Source organism: Molothrus aeneus, chromosome 4 (genome assembly GCF_037042795.1).
Source record: "Molothrus aeneus isolate 106 chromosome 4, BPBGC_Maene_1.0, whole genome shotgun sequence".
In the NCBI taxonomy this organism is placed as follows: domain Eukaryota; kingdom Metazoa; phylum Chordata; class Aves; order Passeriformes; family Icteridae; genus Molothrus; species Molothrus aeneus.
In genome coordinates this window covers 26,640,636-26,660,521 of record NC_089649.1, presented here as the reverse complement: position 1 = coordinate 26,660,521, position 19,886 = coordinate 26,640,636, and the positions used below count along the sequence as shown (strand labels likewise).

At 40.7% G+C, this 19,886-nt stretch overlaps 1 protein-coding gene across 1 annotated transcript; it reads left to right on the top strand.

Annotated features, from left to right (window-relative positions):
• The first annotated feature begins 1,796 nt into the window (after positions 1 to 1,796).
• On the top strand, positions 1,797 to 19,825 carry HADH (hydroxyacyl-CoA dehydrogenase). The gene is made up of 8 exons (XM_066548141.1): positions 1,797 to 1,946; positions 5,061 to 5,189; positions 6,485 to 6,642; positions 11,315 to 11,441; positions 12,678 to 12,767; positions 14,275 to 14,347; positions 17,431 to 17,547; positions 18,584 to 19,825. The coding sequence occupies exons 1-8, from the start codon at positions 1,818 to 1,820 to the stop codon at positions 18,700 to 18,702; spliced, it is 942 nt and encodes a 313-aa protein (XP_066404238.1). The 5' UTR covers positions 1,797 to 1,817; the 3' UTR covers positions 18,703 to 19,825.
• The last annotated feature ends 61 nt before the right edge of the window (positions 19,826 to 19,886 follow it).

The following is a 19,886-nucleotide window of genomic DNA, read 5'->3' as shown; positions in this document are numbered from 1 at the left end:
AAGCTTCTGAGTGAGAAAATGTTAAAAATGCTCTGGATGAGGAGTGAAGGAGGTGGGGAAACAAAGTGAAATTGGAAGGAAAATAACATTGCCAGGCATGTTATGATCAAATGATAGAAAGAAGTTTTTAAAAAACACTGTTACCTAGAATAGAAGAAGAGGGAAGGGTAGGAGATGAGGAAGATAAAAAAAGCAGATGAAGAGGAGGTGTGCATTCTGCAGGAAAGAAAACCTGGGCAGAAGTTGAGGTGTAGTTTTTTTTGGACTCCTGGCATAGAGGGAAGCAGAGGGCAGAGAGGGAAAGGGGTGCCAAGGGGGAGCCTGGGGGAGAAGGCAAAGAGCCCCCAAGGGGTCTCAGGGGAAAGTGGGAGATCCTTCCCTATGGAAGAGCAAGGGGCTGAGCAGGAGCCAGCTGAACTCTTTGTGGGGAGGGGGTGGCTATCAGCACTGGTGTTCACAAGGAGCTGGGCACTCAGCAACAAGAGCTGTAGGTGGCAATCTTCTGTCTTATGCCCTGGAGTTAGGTTGCAGGTTACTTGGTATACTGCTATTTTTTGTTTGTTTGTTTGTTTGTTTTTAGGGGAAATTCATTAATTACCACTCTGCTGTCATTTGTATACACAAAGATCATTAAGGGTGAGTCTTTGGATAAAGCTGTTTCCACAGCCACTTCCTGCTCCTGCCTAATCCAGGCGAATTCTTTTGCAGTACATTTGTGGTACAAAGTGCAGAGATATGAGAATACAACTCTTTATTTGAATAAAACAAGCTGCTTAATGTTTACCCTGATGCTGACTCAAGTAGTAATTGCTGTGTTGTCAGCTGCTGCTGAAGTGCAGGTCTTTCTGGTGATAAATTAATTAGATGGAAATCAAGGCAGTCTGCATCTGATATAATTCAGCAGTTAGTGTTAATAATGGAAGAAATTTTTTTTTCTTGGTTTTTTTATTATATTTGTTTATTATTTATCTTGTCCTAGCCTGGAAATAACAACCCCTTCTAATCAGGAAACTTTTGTTGTGGGGAGAGAGCTTTTATTGATGTGAATAGGAAGAAGATTGAGGTGCTGGGGGGTGTCCAGAGAAGGGCAAAGAGGCTGGGGAAAGGTCTGGGGCACAGGTCCTGTGAGGAGCGGCTGAGGGAGCTGGGGCTGTTTAGCCTGGAGGAAAGGGGGCTCGGGGGAGACCTTATTGCTCTCTACAACCTCCTGACAGGAGGGTGTAGCCAGGTGAGGGCAGACCGCTTCTCCCACACAGCCAGTGACAGGATAAGAGGACACAGCCTTAAGCTGTACTGGGAGAGGTTTAGATTCAACTGTGTTCACAGAGAGGGTGGTTTGACACTGGAATGGGCTGCCCAGGGAGGCTGCCCAGGGAGTTACCGTCCCTGGAGGTGTTTAATGAAGGACTGGATGTGGCACTTGGTGCCGTGGTCCAGTTAACATGGTGGTGTTTGGTCATGGGTTGGACTCGATGGTCTCGGAGGTCTTTCCAGCCTCATTGATTCAGCGAGCATGAGCAGCGGCAGCGGGAAGGTGAGGCAAAGGGCGCTGAGGCAAAGGGCGGCCATCAGCGCAGCCTCGGCCGCCGGCCCAGCGCTAGCCAGGGGCTCGCCGGCGTTCCGGCAGTGCTGACCTTGCCCTTGCTGCTTGGCTCTTAAGGAATCAGAGGTAGCGAAGGTGAAAGACCCAACGCGCCTCCCCCGTCGGCGGGCAGCTGGGACTGGCAGCCGGAACCGGCCGCCTTCCCCCGGGGCGGAGCGCGGCCCTCGCCCCGCCTGGCCCGGCCCGGCCCCGCCGCTCGCTCCGCGCCTTCGCCATGGCCTTCGCCACCCGCCAGTTCGTGCGCGCCGCCTCCTCCGACGCCGCTACGGCGGCCGCCAAGAAGCTGCTCATCAAGCATGTCACGATCATCGGCGGCGGCCTCATGGGCGCCGGCATCGCCCAGGTGAGCGCGGTGCGGCGGCCCGGCCGCGGGGCGGGAGGGAGCGGAGGCGCCATGGCGGCCGGGGCCCGGGGCGAGCCCTGCGGCCAGCGCGGGCCCTTCCCGGGCTGCTGCTCCTGCGTCCCGGAGCTCCGCTGGGGCTCTTCGCCCGGAGCTGAGCCCTGCCGTGGCGCTGCACTCCGCGCTGTCCCCGGGCGGGAAGGGACAAGCTCTAGGGAGTGCGAGCGGTCAGCTGGCGGACCATCATTAATAAAGCCCACAACTAAACGTAACAACCCTCCTGGCGCTTCTCGGAACGTGTTACAGGCCGTGGTCAAACTCCTTCGCGCTTGCCTTCCCAGGCTGTGTTTGTGTGGGAAGCAGTGGCTGCGCCGGCTCTCGGCCGGGCTGGGCGGGACGCGCCCCTGCGCTTGCCTTGCCCGAGTGCCGCGGGTTTGGGCTCCGCTGCTGCCGGGGCATTGCTGCTCTGCTCCGCTCTGCTTGCTCAACTCTCACACTTCTCCTGCTGATCCGCCCATCTTCTGGTCAGACGGCTTGGAGAGGAGAACCCAGGCTGATGGCTTAAATTGCTTAAGGTGGCTCTTAAGACAGTGCGTGAACTAATTGTTAACAGACAGTGGCTTCTGGAAATACGTGGAAGATGTTGGTTGGAAAGAAGATTCTTCTAACTTGACAAGGGAGCAGATCTAGTGACATTTTAGACATTTTACGTTCAAGTAGAATGCAGCAGCTAAAATGAGCATTTAGCTGTCATTCATCTTCAGAATTGTGAAGTGGTTAATATTTAAATAGGACTTATTTTCCCAGAGTTTAACCTCAGGCCTTTGGCTTTTAAGTTCACCTTTAGCTTGATAGTTTTAGGACATTAAATTGAAGAGTCCTTTCAGTGATTAAAAATTTCAGCACTTAGTTAATTCAGAGAAAGAACCTGTTGCCCAGGATACCAGGGTAGTTCACAAACTTCACAAAGAATAAGGGGGGCAGGCAAACATCCGAGCGGAAACTGACAGTGAGGCTGGAGCTCATGAATAGCAGTTCTCCATTTCAATGAGTTAATAGGTTTGCTTCTCAGAACTAAAGATTTCTTACATTCCTGGCAAATCTCTAGCAGATGGAATACAGAGGCAATTTTTTTGGCTAAGAAAATAGTTGTTTATTCACTCTTCTGATAGAAATACTCCTCTGTATCATGATACTAGAGCTTGAGGTTTCCACTGGAGAACCATCAAAGAACAACTTAGAAAAAGTTGTTCTTGTGTTTGAGGAAGATGCAGACTATGCAAAGCTTATCGTTTTCCAGGTAAGTGTGCTGATCTTGTTCTGCTGGACTGCATATTTTCAGAGAGCAGCTCATCAAGAGAAACATGTCTGGTATTTGACAGTAACAGGGGTTGCAGGCCTCTACCACTGTCAAGGACCCAGGATTATTTTGCTGACCATCTGCCTCCAATTTATCAATCCAAACTTATCTCAAAGCAGAGGTCATTATAACACTGAGTGGTGTCTCCCCTGTACCCTATTAATAAAGCTGCTTTTCATCCCTTTTTGAGCACTAAAGAAATTGTGTCTCCTCTTCTCTTGGTTTTTCACACTGTCAGGTGAAGCAAGCCTCTGCTAGTGTATGGCTGAAAGCCACAATTTTTGATTATGCCCTGTGAAATGCTCTTGAAAAAAGCATTAATTGACTCCCCAGCACTTGTGTTTCTTATTACAAACACATTCTTAAGATCATTGGATAGTAGTGTTTAGGCAAGTGTGTGATTGAATTGCAAGGAAATGGTATGATCTTGTCTCATTTACTTCCTCTCTGTCCATGTAAGTATGGTGGGAAGTGGGAGATGTTAATTTTTCTAGGATTTTTCACTTGCTGTCACTAGCTGTGACCATATCATAAATGGTTCCTCAGTGAAGCTGAGGGCAGCGCGGTGCCCTCAGCTCTTAAAAATGTGTTTGGTAATGATTTTTCATCTTCAGATCAAAAATCACTGTTACAAATGATCAGCAGCAGATGAAGTGTTAGGAGTAGAAGTACAAGTTTGGTTTAAGTGGTTTTTATGGAATGGCCATAGTGAAAATAAAAAACCAAGTTGGATAAAGAATTGTCTGTCTGCAGACTGACCCCTTGTTAAAGCTACTGCTGCTGTCCAGAGACAATCTGGCATTTCTTTATTTGCTGGGTTAGTGAGGCAAATTGGATGAGAATATCACCGTGCTTTTCTTCATGAGATAGCTGCACTTTCCATTTCAGCTAGCTGTGTTGGACTAGGTCTTGTGGGTGCATGAGTCTTTAGTCATCACATATAAGGTTAAATGTAAGGTGAAAGATTGCAGAAGGGAAGCTCTGAAGTTGAGTCACTTTAAAACCATCAGTGGAACTGTGTTTTAATATCTGTTTTACACAGTTACTAAATCACAGCTCTGTTAGTTCAAGGATTCTGGAAGTGAAGAGAGGCTGTTGCTAACTAACAAGAGGAACATAAATAAAGTAAAAGTGAAGTAACAGATAATGAGCAGCTGATCTTTAATGTGCTGATGCAGTGTGAGACAGTGATGTTACTTGTTTGAAATTAATTTAAATACCAACCAAAAAGGCAATCCAGTAGTGCTGTGTGTAGCTGAGCCAGTGTTTGCACCAAGTGCAGCGTAAGGAGACTTTGCAGCCATTCTTGTCTGTGTGGAATCCTGGAGTGGCAAACATCCACCCCTGCTCCCAGCTTCACTGTCACCTTCCTGTTGTTGCAGGGACATGCTCATGGCCTGACAGCAGAGCTGTGTTCTGGGGACTCAGGGTTGGCCATCCCCTGTGGCACCTGCTCACCCTGTTTATTCTGTAGCCATGGCCACAGAATTTAGATGCCTTCAGACACAAGGTTCTGCAGACAGTGTGAGGGAGAGATTTCTTTTTCCTTTTCCCTCAAATTGTTTGAGACCTTTATCCCTTCAGCATCACCCCAGCTATATACAGGTTTTTATGATTTTTCTAGTCAAGTGCATTTAATTCAATGTATTTTAGCTCTAAATTTTTGCCTAAATGCCTGACATATTGTCTGTCAACACAAATCAATATGGGTGGTTGTTTTGTGACATTGATGTTGAATTTTTTTTTTTAACTTCCAGGTTGCAGCAGCCAGCGGTCACACTGTGGTGTTAGTTGACCAGTCAGATGAAATCCTTAAAAAGTCTACAAAAGGAATTGAAGAGAGTTTGAAGAGAGTGATAAAGAAGAAGTTTGCAGATAAGCCTGAGGTTGACACCTTCTTTTTATTCCTCTAGGAAAACTTGGAAGAATAAAAACTGCCATAATGAAGTTATGATATTGCAGTTATGCATTATAGAGCATGTTATTATATTGCTTAAAAAGAAAACTTTTTTCCCAGTGTGCTCAAGAACCCGGACTTTCAGTTAGTTTTTTATTTTTAATTTAGGGAGGTTGAAAGGTGTGCTACCTCATTTTCTTTCCTTAATAAACTTCAGCTTTAAGCTAAAGATTTAAACCAATTTAGCAATCTTTTAAAACAGATGCTAAGTGTGAAATGGAATAAAATTATTCATCGTAACTCAAAAGCAAGCAGTCTTTGAGTGCTTACCTGGGAATGCACCCATTTTGTCCAAAAGCAAATAGTAACAAAATTGTCTTAATACCTGAGTAAGGAGTCTTTTATTTTTTTTTTCTTCTCCTAACACTTGGGCACAGGATTACTGCAAAGGAAATGAGAATGCAAGTGACATGTGTTAGATGTTTAACTTTGCACTTGCATTGCTGAGTCAGTCTTGCATACAGCCAGCCACTGTGGTGCAGTTGGTGAGTCTAGCTTTGTATCCTAAGTTACTTGTTGCTGTGCTTGCTTCTCCAAATTCCTCAGCAGATTAATTTCTTCTTTTGATACATATTAACATATACAATGAATACTTGTATTGATGCTTGCCAGAAAACGATGAGGCAGAGGAAGGAAAAAAAGCTTGTTTGCAGGAGTATGGAAGTGCCAGGATAAGTAGAGCATACATATGTAATTATGGAGAGCCTTTTAATCAAAAAGAAAACTCTCCACATAATACTTGCACTTTTTGTATGACATTATATTCTACCATATAGTTTTTTTTGATTTGTACTGTGTCTCCATTTACCCTTGGCTAAAAGTCTTGCTTTTCTGTTTGATTTCTGCCCTCACAATCTATATCAACAGATTTACTAGTGAGGAAACATTTTTCTCCACTTTTTCACTGAAACTTTAGCCACTGATTGACCAACCAGGTGATCACACTCTTGTGCTGAAGGTTGGACTACAGCAAATGGTCTTCCTAAAAGAATGAGTTTAAAGGTCCCCTCTTTGCTCCAAACCAGATTTGTTTGGCTAGGAAAATTTTGTCAGTGGAAAGCCTTGTACCTCTACAGACTTAAAACTTTCTCATTGATTTGGGAATGTGGCAGACTGTCTGCATTTTGGGGAGGTCAAAACCACCAGAGAACATAAGGGGATTCTCATATAAAAGTAAATTAAATCACTGTAAATAGACATTACAGCTGCTTGAAAATGTTTCAGGCTGGTGCTGAGTTCATTAAGAAGACCTTGAAAAACCTCACAACAAGCACAGATGCAGCATCAGTGGTCCACAGCACAGATTTGGTGATAGAAGCCATTGTGGAGAACCTGGAAGTTAAAAATAAACTCTTCCAGACGCTGGATAAGTTTGCTCCAGAGTATGTATATTTTTCCTGTTACATTTTGAAACTTAGACTACTTTCTGTTTTTCCACTCACAGTTAGTTCTCTGTTTTCTTAGCTGCTTTATTTAAGAATGAGTTTTGCTGTCTCGGACTAGCTCCAGACTATTATGTTGGTGTAGAATAGTGGTTGTGCCAGGTGCATATGTTATAAACATTCTCAGGTGTGTTGCATTGCTTCATTTGCTTGTTGCATTGCTTCATTGTTGTTCCAGGTGTGTTTAGTCATTAGGATTGCTTATCTACTTGGCAATTTCAAATCCTAATGCAGCTACAAATGCAGAACAGTAGAATTGACTTGTTCCAGTGGACATGACTTACTGTTAATGTTCTGTTCCCATACTTAAATTGGGAATTGGAATTATAAAGTATTTGTTTCCAGCACACCTGTCATAAACAAGTTTTAAGAAGTCTCAGTCTGCTCAATAATGTCTTAAGTGAACTAACTTTACTTTGTATTACAGGAGTTAGGAAACAGCCATTGCTTGTTATTGTGTGTGATGTAAAAGGGTAAATAGTATTTTAGTAGATACTCATTCAGTTACATGAAGTCCCTGGAAATGTCCTTGAACTATATTTGATAACTGTTGGAAGCTACCGTTGAATATTATCCAAAGCCAAAAATGCTGTTAAGGTGAGCATGCAGTCTCAGAAATTTGAGCCTTGTAATTGATGAGTCATGATCACAAGACCTTGACTGCTTGTTGAGATTTTAACTAGTGCAGGTAGGTTTGGGGATATATTGGCTAAGAGGTATTCTAGACTGTCTGGCCTGTCAACTGGGCAAGCTATGCCTTGAATATCATATCAAGGGAAAAAAGATTTTATCATTAGTTGACTTCAGCCTGGGGAGATTTTCAAGCTTTCTCCTCCTGTCAGTAATTAAAATTACCTGGTAATTTTGAATACAGTCAGTGATCACAAGCAGCCATGTACTGAGCACAGGGTAAACTTGCCATTACCCTGACACACAAAAGTAAATAGATGACTTCAACGTTTATGAGAGTACCTTGTTGTGGTTGTTTTGTGCCTATTTTGTGCAAACAGACCGTTGGTTGGTGGAGTATTTAATGAGCAAATTGGAGTGTACTAAATGGTAAACTGTCTAAAACCAGTCAGCAAGGAAATGTGGGCATGGGGGACTTGGAGCCTCACTTAAAAATATGTGTGTTTGGAGCACCTGAGGCTGTTTTTTGGAAGACTGAGCTGTTTGTCAGCATAGCTGCTGTAAAACATCAAATTTTACATCACAGTGTTAAAATATACTGGGGGTTGTTCAAATATGCTCCTGCCCATTGCAAAAGGGATGATTTTGCAGAGTTGGGAAAAATGGCTAGGACAAGAAGCCTTCCTTTTTAAGAGGATATTTGGAAGCTATTATAAACATGCAGGTATCATATGTGTAGGATAAAGTAGAAAAACTGGTTGAAACTTAGTAGTCAAGTGTTTAAAATATTAGCTTTGGATACAAAGGGTAATTTATAACTGTGAGAGCGTATAGAGTTGTAGATTGTATGCTTAGTGTGGGGAAAGACACAAACCTGTAGTGAGTGTTTTTCCATGTGTTAGAAGGAAGCAGTAGGCTTTACTCATCCCACATGGCACTGTGCTGGAATAGAAATATCTCCCTGTCAGTGCAAGCATTCTACAGCCTTTTCTAAGGCTGAATAGTTCAAAATTTATAAACCTATTGTATGGACTGACTGTTGTGCCAGCTCACTAGGGGTGGTAGACTTGTGGTTAATTGGTAACAAAGACAGGATTAGTTTAAAGACAGCATTGAATATCAGGAGGAGCTTTGCTTCTGAGGGCCTCTGAGCATTGGTGGCCCTCTGAAGTGTGGGTTACAGGGAGAGACCAGGAAAGACCAGGATGCTGTGGAGGAATGACTTGGCTTCATTCAAATCTCAGGACTTCCCAGAGGGGTGGATGATAGCAGGTGGAAATGTGAGGGGCTATGTATGACAGTTGTTCTGACAAGATGAATTCTGCCTGTGAAATTCTAGGTGTGTGAAACCCTGCATTTTTCTTCTTTTGTGATGTATTTCATGTTTCATGCATTTCCTCAGCTGCAACATGTACTTGTTTATCTCCCATTTTTGCACTCTGGAGACATCTCTGAGGAAAATAAGTCTGGGAACTGCATAAAACTAAAGTATTACAATAGCACAATTAACTAAAGTATTACAATAGCACAATAGCATAATTAACAATTAATAATTCCTTTTCTTGTAAAGTAACTGTAATTCCTCTGAAAGTGGATCTAAACATGTAGGGGATGGGAAAGCTATTCTTTTACTGAGAGAAGTTGTATTTGTGAGTGGGGAGCAAATTTCTCATAAGTGTTCAAATCAAATATAATAAGCCAGGAGCATTTGGAAACCCCAGAAAACCTTGGAAACTCAGAGTATTCCCCATCTGGGTAACTGTCCAGGTGAAACAGTGGATGCTGTTTCTTTGGTGCCATTAGTCTGAGAACATACTGGTTTATGTTCTCAGAGCAAAATTTTATGATCTTGGAGCTTTGCAAAACGCGGAAGGCAGAATTGTATGTTCTATTCCTCTCAGTATTAATCTCAGCATATTTGGCTTTTATTACTGTGTTACCTGATCATCATCTTTGGAACAGAGTAAAGCATTGCTGCCCATTCTTCAGTTCTGTTTTCCTTTTCTAGAATGGAGTTAGTCTTGCATTTCCATTTGGAAAAAGGTCAGGCTAGGATTTTTGTAGACACTGCAGCACTTTTCCAAACAGGGTTGTAATGAATATGACAAAAGAACTTTTGCATTTCCAGTTTAAGAACTTTTCTGTGCTTGATTTCTGTTTTTTTTCTGGGATTGTACGAAATGCCCTCAATATTCCTTGGTCTAGGATTTGCCTTTAGATGTAGAAACTCAGCTTGGACCTGGCCAGTGTTTTTCAGCTGTTCACTGTGTTCGAATGAATGTGTTATAAAACTGTTAAAAAATGAAGTATTACTCAGTGTTTGCTGTGTAAGGCAGCTGGACTATAAGAGTTGGATTTATTGGAAATATTTATTAAGGTTTCTCCTGTGACGTCTTTCCATGAGCCACTAGATGGCACCAAGAGAAAGCACTCTGCTGCAGGAAAGCCATTTCTATGGCTTTACTAGTACTGGCTTCCCAAAGCCTCCCAACTCTGCTGTCATCTGAAGCGTGGATTGAGTAATTCTAAGTCACAGAGGCATGAAAATTCTATTCTAAACTCAATGAAATCAATTGGTTGGTCAGAGAAGAAAGTGTAACTAAAATGCACTTATTCACAGTAAATCCAATGCTTTTCTTTTTTCCAAGGCTTTCTATTGTGTGAGGCTACAGAAGAAGTACTGAGGTAAAATCTCTTAAGTGAACTCAGATATAAACCTAGCAATTATATTTCACAATTCAATGTGCTTCTTTTTTATATGAGTATTTTAATTTTTACACACAGTGGCAGATTTTTGGTGAGAGTAAATGACTTTTGTATTCACTGACTTTACAAGGTCAAAACTATGAAATGTAGAATGCTCCTTTTAGTACCTCACCTCAGAGCAGTATAAGGCCACTTTATGGTGGAGAGATAATAAAAGAATATTTGTAAGAAGAATAAGCAGGAATTTTCAGGATTTTTTATTTCCTTCACTATAACAAAAAAGAAAACATAATGAAAAAATTGAAAACAAAGTAGATGTTTTTGTCTTGAAATGTTTTCATTAATGCCCCTATAAGATGTCACCACGACTTGAACATAACTTTTCTGAAAGCTCTGTTGCAAAGCTCAGTTACATATTAGTACAATGTAAGCAAAATATCAACATAGATAAACATTTGCTGAGTCCAGTAGGATAACTTTTTGAAGGGTTGGTAGGATGCAGTCCAAACTGAAAGGTAGGTTTTAATCTCTAATTTAGTTTCTGATTTGAAGAAAAAGCCATTTCTCTTAAGTTTTTGGTGTGATAGCAGGGCTGTTGAGGGTCTGAGATATTTCTGGGAGGACAAACCCAAACAAACAAAATACTCAAACCATTATGAATTGCAGTTAGTAAATTTGGTCTATGTCTGGAGAAGGACTTCATATATGTCTTAAAATTCTTGGCATTTTGTAGATCCTTTGCGATGTCCTATGCATGGCAGGTCTTACATTTTCTCTGGGTTTTTTTCCCTATTAAATATTTGCTCTGGTGTTAGGTTTCCTCGTCATGTCTATCATTGATAATTTCAAAATAAAATAGACTGCAAATTTTCTGTATGACTCCAAAGTGCATTTTTGACATGGCATATGATTGGGTTTCAATAAATGTGTAAATGTGTTTAACAACAAATTAAGATACCCTTAGGTTTCCAGGATTGCTGGGGGAATTACCTAGAATGGATTTGGGGAGTGAAATAAAATTTTCTAATTGCACAGTCCTTTTTTCTAGTCCCTAATAAAAGCATTCAATATAATTCCTCAGGAATCAGAAAGTCACAGAGTCTTTGCAGTGGTTATTCAATTAAATTGCTGTGCTTAGACCTCAGCAAAAGGACCGTGATAAACTGCAGGGATATTTCTGAGAATTCTTGCCTGGTTAGCCAATGGATGTCTATTTATGTTTAGTGCCTCAGTCTCCTACTGTCCTTTATGCAATCTATGTATTTCTTATTCCCAGGCATACGATATTTGCAAGCAACACTTCATCCTTGCAAATCACGAAGATGGCAAATGCAACCACCAGGCAGGACCGATTTGGTGGTCTTCATTTCTTCAATCCTGTGCCTATGATGAAGCTCGTGGAGGTGAGTGTCCTGTGAGCATGCCTTACAGGGGCTGCTATCATCATGTTCCATCAGCTACAGCTGCAGCCCAGCAGTGCAATTGGCAGCAGTGGGATTTCAGTTAGATTGACAGAGCAGATCTCAGTTTGCGGCTGCTCTGATATGGAATTTGCTACCTCTAATGATTAGAGGGTACTGCAGTCTCTGTTGAGGGGCAGGTTTAACAGACAGAGGTAACTCCTTCAGTCTCAAGGCTCCTGAGTTCTCCACTGAACTTCCAGCAGAGGCGCTGTTTATAGCCATCATTTCAAGCAGGGAGGCTTATTCATAGGAATTGCTGATACTAGTGTAGAAATAAATAGAAGATGTCAGGAGATTAAATCTTATTGCCTTGTCACTTTTGAAACAACGTCAGTTGTGTTTGTTTCAGTATTTCCAGTGCTACAGGCTGGGGAAGAGGGGCTGGAAATCTGACCAGAGGAAAAGGATCTGGGAATGCTGGCTGACAGCTGCTGAACATGAGCCAGTGTGTGCCCAGGTGGCCAAGAAGGCCAATGCTATCCTGCCTTGTGTCAAAAATAGTGTGGCCAGCAGGACCAGGGCTGTGACAGTCCCTCTGTACTTGGCACTGGTGAGGCCACACCTCAAATGCTGTGTCCAATTCTGGGCCTTTCACTACAAGGCACTGAGGTGCTGGAGTATGTCCAGAGAAAGGAAACAGAGCTGGTGAAGAGTCCAGAGAGTAACTCACAGGAGGAGCAGCTGAAGGAGCTGGGATTGTTTAGCTTGAGAAAAAGAGGCCAAGGAGAAACCTTATCACTCCCTAAAATTACCTGAGAGAGGGTTATAGAGAGGTGGAGTAGCTGCTAGAACTTGTTCTATCAGGAGCTACGGCTGTTTAAATGGGTCTCTAGGGTGGTGTCTTTGTGTTTCCCAAGACAAGAGACTATGTAGCTTTTAGAATTATTTTGATACACTAAATCTTAAGTGTGCTTTCAAAGAATGGTTCCTTTCACCATCTTTCCATAGTGGCTGAGTGGGAAAGTGTCTTAAAGAAACACAACATTGCAAAATGCTGTATCTATGTGTAAAATAGTGTTCTGTGTCTGTTACATATTTATACATTCAAGGTGGTTTTCTGCAAAACATTTTGTGAGTTTCTGGAAGAGTGTTCTGGATTACATTACTGCAGTGGGGAAATGGGAGAGATTCTGCTCATTAATATGCTTATGCTCTCTCTACCTTCCCTGTACCCAGGTCATCAAGACTCCAATGACCAGCCAAAAGACTTTTGAATCACTTGTGGATTTCAGTAAAGCAGTAGGAAAGAGTCCTGTCAGTTGTAAGGTGAGTACGTTTTGACAGTATACTGTTCAGGGGGTCTGTCCTTGTAGACTGTTAATTTTAAGGTGGTAGGTTTTAGTAGATGTATGAGCACTTCAAAAATTTCTAGGCTGCATCTTGTCCAGTTTGTCTTCATAATTAAAAGTAATTTAATAAAGAAAATACCCACATTTACCACAAATTCTTCAAAGTCCAGTGACTCTGGACATGTTGTCTAGAGCAGCAAAACTCACAGATATCAGAGCTTACTGTTATGGAGTCTTTTCAAGTCCTGCAAAAGTATAGACTGGAGAGTTTAAGCAGTAGCTCATCTTTAGCCATGCTAGAGACAAAACTGCTGCCTCTTGTACTGTGAGACAGTTGGCTGAATCCTTCATGGTGTGTGCTCATTGCAAGGTTTTCTTAAGACTGCAGTAACTAGACACATATTCGTCTTAATTTCTTCTCAGCTTTGGTTTATTTTCTCTAGAGAAACACCCTACTTTGAAAGCTCACTTTTTCTGAATCCATTAAGCTGTGGTCTGGATAGCTTTATGCAAGCTACTGCTTTGGGTTTCACAGCCCCCAGGAGACAGTTGATAATAAAAAGAAGGGCCTGCAATCCGGTAGTTACTGGATTAATTAATTCAGCTGCTGGATGCTGGACTCTAATTCTAGCTATGTTCTCTGAATTCTGGCTAAATTGTTCTGTGGCCTTAGTTGACTTTTTTCCTATTTCTGTCACAGTTTAGTACCATGCAGTGTGCAGAATATAGGAAGAATTGTGATAATTTAGCTTGGATAGAGAATAACACAGTATTCGTGCCTGAACACTTTTTTTTAAGTTCTTGCTTATAGAAGAAACGTTGCTTGGGATTCTCTGGATTAAATGCTGAGATAAAGTGGAATATCTGAGACAGTAGTAATATACAAAATAATATTATATTTGCAGAAGTCTTTCTCTTGTGTTTGATTGATTGATTGTGATTTTGATTGATGCTTGTGCAAAAGAAGTTTTGTATTCATTTGTTACCTTCTGACAGCATGTGTCTTATCTTTTCATTGTCAGTGTTGATGTTTGCTGTTAAAGCTATCCTAACTTTCAAAAGTAGGATCACCAGTGAGCAGTGGAGGAGAAGCAGACTATTTAGTCAGGAGTGCTTCTGGTAGTGGACACACACAAAAAAAACCTTCTAGGGAAGAACTGCTTTTCTCCTAACTTCAGGAAATTGTATCATTAGACTCTAGATAAAGAAAAGACTAGCCATATTAAATTGTTTTAAGATTGATTGCTTTGGCTTGTAGTACTCTTACTATTCTCAGTCATGATGACTGTTTATATGCCATTGAATTTCTCAATGTTTTATGCTTTAATACTGAGCAGAAAAATGAGATGAAAAATACAGATCAGAAAGTATCTTAAGTAATGATACAGTAAGTGTCTTCATCCACTTGTTTTATTTGTCACATAGCATTGAGTGTAGTTCTGGTAAAGAGTGTTTACTTAGAATCCCTTTTTTATTTTTCACAGGACACTCCAGGGTTTATTGTAAACCGTCTCCTGGTGCCATATATGATGGAAGCTGTTCGTCTTTTTGAGAGAGGTACTTGGTGGGATATTCACTTCAAGGGATGTTGACATATAACACTACTAAATGTTACATTGCTTCAGAAAAGCCATGGGATTCCCTCAAAATTTTCAGACATTAGAGGCTGGAAATGAATAGAGAATGTTAAATATGAGCCAACATGTGTAGCTGGAAAGGCCTTGCCTTCACTTTGAAATGTCAGCTTATGCAGAGTTGGAAGGTACTTGTGTGTGAAACTCCTGGTGGTGGAAAATGTTTCTGGCTTGGAGGTGACAAGGTGAGTGTAGAACCATTGTAAAAACATCCATTGCCACCTGTTCAGGAGCTTTCCTCTCTGTGTCCCAGGAGACATTGATAAAAGTGATTGAAAGTCCCATAATGGGACCGTTAGTAAAGTTCTCCTGAGTTCACTCATATGGGGCTTGTGAAATAAACCACCAGTTTCGAGGTAAGTGGTGAATAGTGTCACACTGTGGTACTGGCACTGAAGTGATTTCAGCTCAGCTACTGCCACATAAAACTTCCTGTTCCCCTTCTGTGTTGATTTTTAGACATAGGTTCTTCAGGAGCTCCTGTCTCACTGCTGGTCTCTTTTACATTAATATGTAGGTAAAAATAATTATGAATCCCCAAAGAACCACTGAATTTTTCAAAGTATTGAAGCTTGTTTTGAAAAGAAGCCAATAATGAATGTAGTGGATAAAGATGAAATTACAGACTATAATTGCTTTTATTTCAAGTGCTCTGCTCGTAGCTCTGTGCTACTAAGAATGTCATTTGAAACGTTTTGTTTTTGAAATCACTGCCTTTTTACAGATGAAAGCACTCTGTTTTCAGGATTCCACCAAGTATGCTTTAAATATTAAAAATCTCTTTTAAAGCACATGGAAGGGATGGTTTGATTTCTAAAAAAAAAAAATAAAACAACACTACTTGTTTATCCATCAACAGATGTACCTAATTACATCTCAAAGGGAGAAAAGAGCAAATTTAGTGACTTGAAAGGCAAAGGCATGAATGTGAGGGGGCATTATTCTTTTAGAAAAAGTCACAGTTTTGAATAAAGTGTATGGGTGTTTCAGTGTGTTTAAAAGAGGTGCCTTTGTTAAGTGACGTGTATCATTGTGCATATTTCAGGAGACAACAGAATTTTAATTAAATGCAGAAGAAAACAGTTACTGAGTTTGTATGTTAAAACTGAGTGCTTTTGCCTAAGCAAAACAATATTTTGATTTAATCTTTATTCTTTTTGCATCTTCTCCCACAGTATATTTACAAAATTGCTAAAGTTCATTTGTGACTTTTTAGCTTGAATGAAATTGATTAAAAAAGCTAGTTGATGTCTTGGGAAGCTTGATGTCTGTCTTAATTCATATGTTTGAGTGAATCAAATTAAATTTCTATCATATCCTTTGTGTTTATTCTCAGAGTAGGCACTTGAGCCAGATTGTCTTCTACATTAAATGAAATTGTGTCTCTTTCTTGGTAACCCCAAGCACTGAAATGCATTTTATTGGGCTAGTCCTTGTGTTTTTTATTTGTACAAAATCTCATTCTGTTAAATGTGCACTTTTCCATAAGCAATATACATTTAGTGTATTAACAATTACTTAAACGGGGCATATTGTAAATCTTAATGTATAGTGGTCTGTACTGCTCTGTCCTTAGTGGAAAAACTAAAAAAGCAGTCAGCTAAGTTTCTATGGAAGTCTGCTTTATACTAGGAGAGACTAGAATGAACTAGGAACATAGTCTTTGTTTGCCCTTTTACTGCGTTTTATTGTGCTGTAATTAGATTGTTGGGTGGCCAAGTCCCAAATTTGACAAAGTGGGACAAATCTGTTGAGAGAACAAGTCTGTATACCTGCATCAGCTGCAAATGAGCTGAGGGTTTAGCTGTGTTTGAATTTGGGGAACTGAAATTATGCTAGAATTAGGTAAGACTACTCTCTGCAGCTTCTCAGAAATAAAATGTAGCTTAAAAAAAACATTGTCAGCTTTAAAGAGTAAAAGGAGGTATGTATAAATCATTAATTCATACAGAATTGTCACTGAAGTTGTTACCTTTACAAGAGATTTTGTAAATTTATTTCGAGGGTTCTCTGATCTTAGGCATATAAATTGCACAGGCTGTGTCTGCCAAGCTGCCGGACACCGTGCATGCCTGAGCAAGGAGGTTACTTAACAAGGACCTCTGGGGTTTGTATAACTTCATCCTTTTTGTAGCATCTGCAAAGAAAGTGCACTGCCTTTCTCAAAATATGAGTTAGAGGTATGCAGTAGAGGTGCATCTGCTTTGATGACAGTCTAAAATATGTATTCCCAGCTAAAGAATGAGGTTAAAGTTACTGTGACAATATGGCAGAGCGGGATTTGTATTTTTATAGGCTCAGACTGAAGTAGAAGTAACAAATTTCTGACAATTTTGATTATTTCTTTTAAAGTAATTTTGGAATTCTTTAATTCATCTGCACCTGCGCAGTCATTTCAGGTTTCTGTTATCTGCCATCTCTGATTCCAACAGATATCCTCTGGTGATAGGTGCTGTAGCTAAGCATGTTACTCAGAGGCTCCTGCCCCCCGCTCCATGCCTGCCTTACCCATCAGCTGGATATCACTTGTGTTCTGGCAGCTGTAGTGTAAGGGTGGCTCTGTCCTGTGCTTCTTTCAAAAGCTGCTGCTGATCTCATGGAGCTGAAATTGAGTCGTTTCCTTACTTACCCTGTTCTGCTGCCTCTAAAAGAAGCTCTTGTTTCTTCACAGTGACCAGTTCTTCCTTTAGTCATTCTGATAGGGTCAGCATGGTAGCTGTGGCTCCATCAGCAGTGCAGTGCTCTGTATTGAAATGCAAGAGGAAACCAGGAAAATAGAAAGCAGGCCTGCAGGGCTTGTTTCTTTTTTTCTTTCATTTTTGTGAGAGATTCAGCTTTATGCTCCAGCATGTGTATGCTGACTCCAGTTTTTGTGGCTGTGAAACATGCAGAGATTTCTGTGAAGAGCTGCACCAGGGTGAAATAACACCCTGTTAATTATTTATAAGTGGTGCCAAGGAGATGCGGAATCTTCTCTGTTCCTCAAACTGTCAATCTTTTCTCTAGGAGATGCATCAAAGGAAGATATTGATGTTGCTATGAAGCTTGGGGCTGGCTATCCCATGGGTCCATTTGAACTGCTGGACTATGTTGGGTTGGATACCAGTAAATACATTATAGATGGTACTGCATGCTTCTTTTTTTCTGCTTTTCCACTTTCTAGCTAAATTGTAGATGTTTTAATGCAAATGTGACTCTTAATTATTTAAACTGAATGTTTATGGTATAGCCTTTGAACTGTTGAGGAGAAAGGATTCTGCTGTTAGGATTCAGCTCAGAATGCTGTGTGAGTACAGCATTTGTGCTGCATGCCTGTACCCTTTGTAGATGGGGACAGTACAGTGGTGGCTTTGCTGACTTCATCAAGTGTTATTGAAAAATAGTAATGATATTAACATTAATGGTACTTTATATTACTAAAAACAATCAGTGGGAAGGGTGACGTACTGGAGGTGAGGAATTCTGTGAAAATCAACAAATGTTGAGATTCCCTATCCTTTTTCTACCAGCCATATTTTCATTCTTAATTAAAAGGAAATCCAGCAAATATCTCAAAAGATGTAAGTGAACCATCTCCCTGTCACTTCAGTTAATAAGTGGGCGAATGTCAATACAGTAACAAAAACTTACATGATGGTGATGGCTTGTTGATGGTTGTTGTGCTCTTTTGAACGAGCAGCTTAAACATTCTCTGAGGCAGAATGTCACTTCGATGATGGCATTTTCAGTGGAACCTCTTTGCTCTTAGTCAGTACTGTGAAGTAGTGTTACTATTCTAAGTCACCACGTGTTTTGCAGGTAGAAATTCAACTTGGAATTTCTTTGCACTTGAATTTCTTTTCAGCAGAGCCTTTATTTTATTTCATTGTACTTAACTATGTTTCAAAAGTTCTTAATTGTTTTAAAAAATCCTCAATTGTGGAGATGATAAGGTGTTGGGAGTACACTGAGCCTGAAGACTAATTCTTAGATTAGTGCATAATCATCAGTACTGATCTGGGCTTTATGGAGCTGTACTGCAGGGACTCAGCCTAGAATAAGTTCCAGTCCTTCTTCAGTTTTCTGACCTTCGAATATTTTTCTAAGGAGATGCTGATCTCTATTATCTTTGCATATAAACAGAACTGTTACTAATTCATCCGCTTCCCTTCCTTTCCAGGGTGGCATTCATTAGAGCCCAACAATCCTCTTTTTGCACCCAGCCCACTCCTGAATAAACTGGTAGAAGAAAAGAAGCTGGGTAAAAAGACTGGAGAAGGATTTTACAAATACAAATGAACTCCAGACCTGAAGAGGTGTTAAACAATCTGTATATGCTATTCAGCATTGCCATAATACAGGTGTTTAAACCTTCCCAAGGGTGGCACAAGCTGCATTTAGAACATAACTCACTTGTGAACTGAGTGATTGCACTAGTTAACTATGGTCAAAGCTTGATTTGGTAGATTGTTTTTTTTCTTGTAATTCCAAAAAATCTTTCAATGTACAGTGCCTTCATGAAATGTTGATTTTTCTCAGGTGCAGTACAGAATGACAAGTGAATTTATGTATTTGAAACGTTATTATATTGATGGGGAAAATCCTAAAAATAACCTCATTTTCTTAAAAATAAAACTTTCAACAATTTTGTATTGAGTGTGAGGGCTTGCAGTTATGTCTGGGATGGAGCCCACAGGGTGGCAGCCTCTTCCCACACTGACAAATGCAGCCTGGAAAGGCAGTGGGTTGTTTTGTTAGGATTTTTCTTAAGTGCACTGCTAATCTGTAGATGTAAAATACAGTGCCTTGACCAATAATGTTTTGAAGGACATATTTACAAACAAATAAAAGAATCCCACAAAGGCAAGCTGCTCCCCAAACAAAAGGTTCCCAATAAAACAGTTAAAAGCAGAGATCATGATTTGCATTGGGATTTTCTGTCATTTTCAATTAATGGTTGAGGGCCTACTTTTGCTAGGTGCTGTAGAAACGTAATGAAGATTTCTAGGGGATTTCTGGTCTCGGGCATAAGCTAGGATGCTGGTGAAAGCTTCTGAATGTTTTCTAGAGTCCTGTAAATTGGCTGTATTTCAAGTGTCATTTTTATACCATACACTACTACTGCAGTTGAGTACCTTCAGGTTTGCAGTTGGGAGTTTGTGCTGTGTAAACAAATAAGTGTGTCTGGCTGTGTGAAGCACCTTCTGTTTTGCAACTTCATTTCCTTGGGGCTTAGCAGAGCTGAATTTGTCCATGATGGGAGTGCATCAAATCCTGTCTTTTCTCCAAGTATTGCAGAGCAGTTGGGCATGAGGATTGGTGTTCCAGTTCAACTCAATAGTAGTGTTCCTTTACTTTCTGAACTTAGTGCTTATATACATATTTTTAGTTACAGAAATTATGAATAAATATTTAATGCCAAGTTGCCTCTTCCTCTCTTCTCCATCATCTAATTCAGATTGCATCTATAGAAACTGAGTGCT

What these genes read in the sequence shown, in the direction of transcription:
- HADH (XM_066548141.1), top strand. Translation starts at nt 1,818, where the DNA reads ATGGCCTTCGCCACCCGCCAGTTCGTGCGCGCCGCCTCCTCCGACGCC. An exon ending in CTGGATAAGTTTGCTCCAGA is followed by an intron (nt 6,643 to 11,314) that starts GTATGTATATTT and finishes TCTTATTCCCAG; the next exon opens with GCATACGATATTTGCAAGCA. An exon ending in TGTTCGTCTTTTTGAGAGAG is followed by an intron (nt 14,348 to 17,430) that starts GTACTTGGTGGG and finishes TCTTTTCTCTAG; the next exon opens with GAGATGCATCAAAGGAAGAT.